We start from the raw sequence: 9,677 nt of genomic DNA, 5'->3' as shown, positions 1-9,677 counted from the left end.
AAATCATATTTAAGTGGTTTAGGACTCAATGTAACTTAAACAATTATGCAATCATACTTTGTTTTTGTATCAAAAAAAAAAAAAATTAAGTGACATAAGTCAAAACTTTAAAATCAACAAAAAGCAAAATCGTACCTTCAATTAATCTGTGTTATGTTCACTGTGTGATAAACTTCTAAAACTTTACATTGAGAAATTGAAGAACTAGTTCATGTCTTAGGTTAGGCTTGGTTGGGTCCAAATCTTTCTCATATAATGTAATGGGCTTTGAATATGTGACATGAAAAGTGTGCTTAATCCAAATATCTATAATTGCATTTCCTTTAAAATTTCTTACAAAATAATTCGAACTGAATGGTCCAGGCTGAAATAGGAATGGACATTCAAATTTCGTTACACCTTGGAAGAGATATCACAAATCCATTATCATATGAGATATGAGTTCCAACAGGTGATTGCAGACAAAAACACTGAGAGCAGTGAAGTCCATTTTATTCTTCCTAGCATCAGACTCAACACACGGCAAGCCAACTAAGAAGGAGAGATAATATAACACAGACATGGAAATATAACAAATTTTAAAAAATTATAAGATATAAGATATGACTCGAGTCCAGAACAAACTAAGTAGCAACTCTTAAACGGTTAAAACCCTGAAATCCAATATACTTAATGCAAGTTATCCCTCTCAGAGCCACCCCTAATGAAATCTTAAACTTGGTTGCGATCCCTAGACAAACATAAGAACTTATATTATGCTTAATAATCATGAAAATATAATAGTGAAAAAGTGCAACGTTCCCAACTCACTGGAATAAGTTTTACAGTACCAAAGCCTAGCATCACAAATTATGTATGACTGTATGGACTTCTAAACACTAAAAAGCAAGCAGTAAGTAGGTAATTCTTGTCCACTCTTCTCATACAACATAATATGCTATTAGAATATAAAGACAACAATCTTGACAGATACAAATAAAGAAATAGATACCTGATCTAACAAAAAACAGGGAATGGCATTTATCAATCGTCCTTCACGGTTCACCTCAAAGCAATCCTGTCTCTCCCAAGATACATTTTGGAATCTTAAGGATTAAAATGTGAGATTGAAGTCAGACATGAAATCTCTCCATCTAAAACTAAATGAACTTATAAGACTACAAAAACCTAATAAAAAAATTACTCCCAGTTAAACCTCAATTAGTGAAGGTAAGGGTGAGAATAATCCATGTAGGCAGTCATACTCTTATATATTTGCAAAAAGATTATATATTTAATGACTCTGATATATAAAACTATTAAAAAAGGTCCTCACCCACCAGCTTAAGCTTTTGAGTTGAATTGGTTCTTTACATAGTATCAGAGCCTCATGTACCGGATTCGATCCTCGCCGCCTCCCACTTTCTTTCAAGTGAAATTTCTTTGTTCGCACAGGTAGGTGGACCTGTGCATTGTCCACCCTTCAAACCCAGCGGACTCTCGTGTGAGGGTTGAGATATATAAAATTATTAAAAAAGTCCTCACCCACCAGCTTAAGCTTTTGGGTTGAATTGGTTCTTTACATCATAAAAATAGTATAAATTGTGTTCCAATCTGAATTTTTATTTATTTATTTATTTATAACCGATGTGTAATTTCATTGTAAATCTTCACTAAAGTTACCAATGTTAGCTTTTTATAATAAAAAATATTACACTTGCAATGTGTAGGTTTTTCCAGCCCAATAGCTCCTAAGCTCCCATGCCCAACAATTAAAGAATTAATGGCCTAACTACATGATTTTATATTATTCAATTGGGCCTCTCTCCTAGCTAAGTGTACATCTCGAACATCGCACGTGAGACATCACCACGTCCCATTCCTGAAAACAGTATTGTCGTCACAATACAGATCACATATAAAGGGTACACCCCCTAAATCCTTAAACACTCAGGCCCCCACAGCACACACACAAATGCAGACCTGTCGTCTTATCATGCATGTTTCTTATGTATTATTCATCTTCGCTATTTTTCTCTTTCTTTTTCTTCCTTCTGGATAACAATAAGGTCTTCGTAAATATAACATTTCACATACGGTTCAATTATCATTTTCCAAAAGCCAAAGCAACGAAAAGGATAAATTCTTATTTAAATTGGCTTTAATGTTTCAACGTTCGGTCTCAAAACAACCTCATATTATTATAACCTGAAATAAATTATAATTACAAAAATACCTTGATTTCCGCCTCAAAATAATATCGTCGTTTTGGACTCACTGTAGATAAGTTATCTACATTGACCGTGGAAAAAACAAACCCATTTAAATTTGCTTATTTATAGAAAAAGTTTCAGATTTTAATAAACTTTTAAGGAAAAAGACAATTATTTCTCAAAAGTAATAAGCAGTTATACGTGTGCTATAACTTCAAAATTGAAAAATATTGAAATAGAGGTTTGCATTCATCATGCAATATGAAAAAAAAAAAAAAAAAATTCTTACAGGTGTAATATTTTGTAAGACCCGCATGTTTTGAAGCAAGAAAAAAAAAACTAAGATACGAAAAACAAATCTCTATAACATGAGATAGTCACTTTTTCTACGACATAAATCTTATAAAACCTATTGAAATATACACGGCTCTTTTAATTTATTTATTTTTCATATTTTTATGAAGATTTATTATTCATCTTTTCAAAATCCACCTTACATATATACCAACAAAGGTTGCCATCCCTCTCGGTAACAACTTGATGCTTTCAATTTTGAAATTGTACCTTTTCCTCTACGTACCATCCATGTTTGTAGTTTGTACAGCATCGCATTCACAGCCAACAAAGCAAAAATAAATAAATTAAAAAAACTACAAAATGTTATAAAAAAGAAAAAAAACAACCAAACGGTTCGGATCTCTTGTACAAGTCACAGAAAGCCGATTAAGTCAAAACTGAGTCGAGCCGGTTATTCAAACCCCTCAAGCCGGGTATTCAAGCCTCAGCTCCATCTTGCATGACTCATTCTCAGCCGAACCACCATAATGATTTAATCCTATCCTCCTCTTCTTAACAGGAACCACGTGATGCGCACGTGATGCCGGTTCGAACCCAAGCGTCAGCTCTAAACCAACATGATCGCCAATCTCATCGGTTCGTTCACCGCTCTTTGGGTTCGACTCCGGTTCATCTCGGAAGAGGATCGAAGTCTCCGCTGTCTCCACCGAAACCATGCTTTCACTCTCTTTGCTCTCACCCTCCACCGCATTCGCCGCCTCCGACTGGTGGCTGAGCGACGACTCGTGACTCGCCGACCGGTTCAACACCTCTTCCGTAGCGCAACAACCGGTCCATCCACTCGTGATCCGACCACCATCCGGTTCACCCGAACCCAACCCGGTTCCGATATTGTTGTCCACATGTTCGCTGGATTTCGGCTTAGCGACGCCGAGAGTTCGCTTGACGCGGGACCGAGTCTTGACTCGTTGCTGAGTTTCATTTGACGCGGCGGAGTTCTCGTCCTTCGAAACGTGGCGTATGTCGTAGGCTTTCAGCGGTGGGCCCCGGCCGCTTGCGGCGGCTTCAGATGTAATCGGGGTGATCGGCGCGCCTCTCAAGACGGCTTCAACGGCGGCTTGACAGAGCTGCCAGCTCCCTGACCACAACAGACCCACCGAACCGTAAATCGGGTTCACTATTCGACCGCATGCTTCGTATAGCAACGAACGAAAAATCGCTGCAACAGAACAAGAAAAAAAATTAAACTTTAATACTAACTTGCTGTTTGGTTCCCGAGAAAATTAAAAGAGGAAGAGAAAATGAGAGAAAATGGTGCAAAACCTGGACGAAGATGCTCTGGGCCAGCGTTGACGAGGTTCATGAGGCCAGCACGACCATAGAACTTAGCAAGAAACACAGTAGCATTGGCTTGAGATTCTGGGCTCTTGATCCACTGCAAACAAGGTCTTATGCTGCAATTCTCACTGCAACCTTTTCTGAGTACCCTGCATCCATTGCAACTCATCCGCATTTTTTTAAAGACCCAATTGAGAATCCGAGAGATAGGAAAAGAAAGATGAGAAATTTGGTAGAAGGCGAAGATGTAGGAGAGAATATTGTGATCAAAGGTTAATGGGGGAAAGAAGGATATATATTTGTTGGAGGTGAGAGAAAGAGAGAGAGAGAATGAGCCACTGGATTTTCTGGCAGCTGTTTCTTAAAAGACTTGTTTTATAGTACTTAGTATTATAAACACAAACCATGGTTTCCACATTCAAGGAGGTTGAGGTTCGAAGAAGTAAACAAACCACTTTTTTCACGTTAAAAAAATTAAAAACCCACTCTCATGATAAGCGCGTGGACTCAAATTCCCAATCATAGGGACACTCATCCCTCTGCCATTGGGGCGTAGCTGACGTGGGATTACCCTTAAAAGCCACTAACCCACCACTGTCTCATCTCATGCAATTCGTGAGGGCGTCTTGGTTTTGGTGCCTTCGAAATTGCCCTCTGAAGAACTCGTATATTACGGAATCTACCATTGCCAATGGACAAAGTGAGGGTAAGAGGAGCAGTGGGTGAGGTACATGCATACGGGTACAAAAATAGAGGAGAGCAGAATGGGGCGCGTGGCGGGCACGATAAGGTGACAGAGTGCGGTCGAATCGCCACATATTGTGGAGTAAGAATCCACTGTCTCCACTCGGAAGCGGTTTTCCGAATTTTATAAATTAAAAAACAAATAAATGGGAAAAGCTCCTGGTTTTCGGGAATTGGATGGAAAGTGGTTTTTGTGAGAAAAACTGGAGACTGGTTTCCGGTTTTGGTGTTAGGACTGTGGGCGCGCTTATGAAAGAGAAAAAAAAGGGTAAAAGCCAATGGTTTTGGTGGAGAAAGAGAAGTGTGGGCGGTGAGTTAGATTTAGTTCTAATCAAATCACTAATCAGGTACTAGGAAAATGTTAATTACGCGTCAATATTGATATACTAGTTTTATATTTTTTGTTTAAAATTTAAAAAAAAAAGAATATATATTGAAATATATAGCAAAATTCGATCTAACTAGCGCCTACTATTTTTCGTACACATTTTCCCAAACCAATTGGCATTCTTTTTGTCTTCTTCTTAAATAACTTTTCGTATACATTTGATTTATCTTATATGTATATATAAAAAAAAATTCAATTCTTACCTAAATATTAATTTTTGACTACCACCATAAATAAGTAAAATTGTATAATGGATGATTCGCTTTTATATATTAAACTAGAAATCATCCATTGTCTTGATGGTGGTTTCTTTTTAATATTTTAAATTGTTTTAAATTAATATGCATACTTTTTATAATTTTAATTTTTTTCAGTTTATATTGTATTCAATGTATATTTTATTAAATTTAGAGCCCAAAATTCTATACACAGCTTATTGGTTCCTTTTTGCGTGATCTATTGAATTATTGTTCGAAGTTATCGATATAAATATTGAGATAATTATGTCAGCTGACGAAGATGACAAGTAACATAAGCAATAGTTTTACATCTTTAGGTAAGTGCTAGTTTGCATTGCATCGTTAACAGTTTTACGCGATTCTCTCATACCTTAATGATCAACAGACAACAGCAACATTGGTAGGGACGTTAAAATTACTTGAAAGTCACGTTAATGCAAAACTTTGTCAAATTGACATGGTGACAAATTCCGAGTTTCAATTGCCATGTAGCAGAACGAGATAAATTTATATTGTTCAAAAAGTTAATTTATTTTTAGAAAATTATTACTTCTAGCTCGGATGATCAAATTTTATATTTTTTTAATTTTATTTATCTTTTTGATTTTTACGCACTGAAAAATTATTTTTTTTAGTATTGTAGAGTTAAAATAAAAATATAAATTAAATAAAATTATTCACATAGATAAATTGTATCAAACGAGATACAATAAAGTATTTTTTAGAAAAAAAAAATTGACCAAATCTTCTTTGATTAATTGTCAACTCAAGGATCTCGAAAAGTTCTATAAAATAAAATAAAAGTACTTATTCGAACTCCAAAGGTAAAAATTAAGACTTTTTAAAGTTTTATAATAAAAATTTTAAAATTTTATGTCAAGTGTCACGAAATGATAAATCACCAAATTCGTTGCCTATAATATGTAGCATTTTGGCAAAAGTTTGCAATATATGTAACCTTTTAGGTAATTTTTTGAAAAAATGTGACAACATGGTCAGAGTCCCACATTGTTGACCCCCAAGGTAGGTCGAGTGGGAAAGACTCTGACTTGGATTTTTGTTATTTAATCACAAATTTGCAAATTAAAAGGTTAAAATGTGACCATATATATTTTCAAATAATGCAAACTGGAACGGGGGCGACTGCTAAATGCTAATAGCTTATAGCTTGAAAGAAAGGAAAGTACTTTGTTTAACAGCCAAGCTGTTTGCAAAAAATTGCAACAAAAACATGGGATTGGGAAGGAGCTCCGTTCCCAAAATTTGACTGTCTAAAACGGAGTTTCCTATTCCTTCTTAGGCTTCACCAGCATCCGAGGCTCACTCGACAGCAAGAAGGGGTCCACATTGTACAAAGGAATACGAAGTTATGATTTATCAACATGAAAAATATTATTTTCCTTTTACATAAGATAACTTCTCTCCTATTATTTCACTCCGATTTTTGTACCTCACATTTTTTTCTTCTTGTAATGGTGGGACCCACTCATTTTCTCTCTACAACATAAGATAACTATCTTATCTAAAAGGAGAATAATAAAACCCTATGAACATTTACACGTATTATCAATGGATTTTCTGTATCTCAAAATATAAAAGATAAAAGTATTTTTTTACACCGGAAATGAATCTTTTTATGTAAAAAAATGTCATGTGATTATGTTATTTGATCACAGTCACTCATTGATTATGAGATAAAAGAGAGAGAAAGTATATTTTTTAAATGAGTGGTTGTGATCAAATAACATGACCACTTCTCTAAATGAGAGAATCCATTCTCTTTCTACACATATATAAAAATGTATGAATCTTATTTTATTTTTCTCTTTCTTCTATTTACATAGCCCTACATGGATCCCACACATTTTTATTATATGTATATAGGAGATAATTTTATTTCCTACAATAAGAAAAATATCAAACTCATTATTAACAAAATACTAAAAAACTGAAAGAGATGCATAATAAAAATTATGGGAGAGAAATTAAGAGTTTTTTAATTTAAATTTTAAATAAAAAATACTAATTTTAACTAAAATGATCATTCTTTAAAGGGTTCGTTTTTTCTGCTTACTGCATATAAGTTGTCTGCAGTAAGCCCAATACGACGTCGTTTTGGGACGAAAATCATAATGTTTTTGTAATTTTAATTTATTTCAGGGTTATAATAGTCTTTATATTTATAATTTTTTAAGATTTCAATATCAAAACGACGTCGTTTTGGAAATAAATGCAGATAATTTATCTGCATTAACTGCAGAAATATTTTCTCCTTCTTTAAATAGGAAATCATTTCTGCTTCGAAAGTAGAAAAACTTATTTGTTGAAGAGAGATAAAAGGAGTGGGCCCCATCCTTATTTTTCTATTTCATTCCTCTATATATGTTTTCTCTCTCTATCAAGGAGAGACAGTGGACAAAAAAATATAAAAGTGTGGGTCCTACCTCTTTGAGAGTGAAAGGATATAAGTTGTATCATTTAAAAGGACAAACACTTTTTTTTTTGATAATTTTTCTCCTTTTGAAGCAGAAATGATTTCCACTTATTTGAAAGAATAAACATTTTTCTTAATATTTGTATGGTAAAATGCAAAAAATATAAATAAATAAAAAACTCTTTTAACTTTGCTGCATGTGCTATTCATTCTTCAATTTTTAAAAAGAAAAAATGTTTGTCTTTTTAAATAATATAACTTGTATCATTTCATTCTCATAAAGAGGATGAGACTCACACCTCTATTTTTTTATTCATTTTCTCTTCTCCATGATTTATCTGTTACTCTCACTTAAAATGATACAATTTTACATCCTTCAAAATAACACACATTTTTCCCATTTTAAAAATTGAAAATTTTAAACTTATCCAAATATGCAAAAAGATTCTTCAACTTTGATGAATATTTATATATTTCCTTCTATGTATCTAACATTTACTCCATTATCAGAGAATATTTATACTACACATATCGTACATACTTGAAATCATAAACTCTTTAGGAGGAGCAAATTTTCGGTACTACCGTCGTTGGTACTTTTTTATTAAATTAGAAAATAATTAGGATATAAAAAGAAATAAAGAAAAAGTAAGGGATTAAAATGGAAAACAAATTTCCTGTTTTAGTAAAAAGATGCACCCAACACAGTACAACGTAGTATTTAAAATTTTTTCCTTTAGCAGGCATTGAACCACTCGTACGTAAAGCCTATACAGTTATTATTTTATTATATGGGGAAGGATCCGTTTACAAAATTTTTTAATTTTTTTTACAAATTACACTATGTTTTCTTGGGAGAAAATAGTGTAACCAGTGTTCTCTTGGGAGAACATAGTGTAGTTTGTTAGAGTTTGTAAACGAAAAAGTTTGTAAATATAACATGCCCCTTATTCTATTGCGTATTGGTTTTGATTCAAATGAAATCAACATTAGATCTATGGCTTTTCACCTATTTTTATTTTAAATTTTGAATTTTAGTTCATCGTCAAAGTTTCAGGTTGTTTCAACTTTCAAGCGATTACGTGAAATATGCGCAACGTTTTCTATTAATGAAGTTAATATATGATGAAAAAAGGGAGTGCTTTTATTGCACATTTGGTAAAGTTTGAGAAATTTTGTTTTAACAATTTTTCAAAGCCAAAGTTAGTTTGAGGAGTTTTTATTTTATCTTATCCAATTTTTTTAATACTCACAAAATCATATAGCATGTCTTGATCTATCTTTGTATGGTTATGATTTCTCACATAATCATGTCATGTTTTTTTTTTAACATGAGAGGATCCAGATCCAAAAATAATAAGTTTTACACAAAGTTTTAACTATTAATTTCCGTGCATCTAACGATTAAGATTTATTGGGTTATATTAATTAATTAATCCAATAAATCTTAATTATTAATTGCACATAAAGAAACTGTTAAAATTTAGCATAAGACTTATTATTATTAAAGGAGTAGTGGGGATAATGTTACCTGATAACTGGCTATCTATTTTCTTTCTAACATTTTGGAAGACGTGGAGTTGGCGGAATGAAGTTAGACATGGTGCTAATATGTTGGAGCTGTCTATTAGGGAACACATAATTAAAATTTTGGTGAAGGATGTAGACCAAGCGTTTACCTCACCTAACAGCCATCAGTCGGGAAAAAAACAGTGATAGCTTCCATTTCGTGGCAATTTCCAGAAGTTGGGTTTGTAAAAATTAATACTGCGGCTCGAGGTAATCCGGAACCTGCTGCTTGTGGAGATATTATTTGTAATTCTTCTGGCAATTGGTTAAAAGGTTTTGCGTTCAAACTTGGCTATTGTTCATCTGTTCAAGCTGAGTTGTGGGCAATCCTTCGTGGGTTGAAAATTGCTTGGAGTGAAGGCTATCATCATGTTGTGATCGAAAGTGATTCAAAGAGTGCTATCTCTATGCTCACCAAAAAAGGTGCAGCAGTCTGTGAGGGTCATCTGATATCTCGAATACGGACATGGTTACAG

The 9,677-nt window shown here is 33.6% G+C and overlaps 1 protein-coding gene across 3 annotated transcripts; it reads right to left on the bottom strand.

Moving 5' to 3' along the window:
• Window positions 1-2,730: 2,730 nt before the first annotated feature.
• LOC133293992 (LOB domain-containing protein 40-like) lies at window positions 2,731-4,153 on the bottom strand. 3 transcript variants are annotated; one of them, XM_061492648.1, is made up of 4 exons: window positions 3,813-4,153; window positions 3,477-3,708; window positions 3,239-3,329; window positions 2,731-3,139 (listed from the first exon to the last, which is right to left on the bottom strand). In XM_061492648.1, exons 1-4 carry the CDS (start codon window positions 4,000-4,002, stop codon window positions 2,954-2,956), a joined length of 699 nt encoding a protein of 232 aa, XP_061348632.1. In that variant the 5' UTR covers window positions 4,003-4,153; the 3' UTR covers window positions 2,731-2,953. The 3 variants fall into 3 exon arrangements, with proteins under 3 accessions (XP_061348632.1, XP_061348626.1, XP_061348618.1); XM_061492642.1 differs by having other exon boundaries at window positions 2,731-3,298; window positions 3,392-3,708; XM_061492634.1 differs by having other exon boundaries at window positions 2,731-3,708.
• Window positions 4,154-9,677: the final 5,524 nt, after the last annotated feature.

This window comes from Gastrolobium bilobum, unplaced genomic scaffold (genome assembly GCF_033153095.1).
Source record: "Gastrolobium bilobum isolate Gb01-03AN ecotype WA unplaced genomic scaffold, APGP_CSIRO_Gbil_v1 utg115563, whole genome shotgun sequence".
Classification (NCBI taxonomy): domain Eukaryota; kingdom Viridiplantae; phylum Streptophyta; class Magnoliopsida; order Fabales; family Fabaceae; genus Gastrolobium; species Gastrolobium bilobum.
The sequence above is the reverse complement of the archived record's forward strand: the minus strand, read 5'-3'. Positions and strand labels throughout refer to the sequence as shown.

Coding starts and splice junctions, on each gene's coding strand:
- LOC133293992 (XM_061492634.1), bottom strand. CDS start 4,002: ATGCGGATGAGTTGCAATGGATGCAGGGTACTCAGAAAAGGTTGCAGT. Junction 3,709..3,812: donor CCCAGAGCATCTTCGTCCAG/GTTTTGCACCAT, acceptor GTTCTGTTGCAG/CGATTTTTCGTTCGTTGCTA.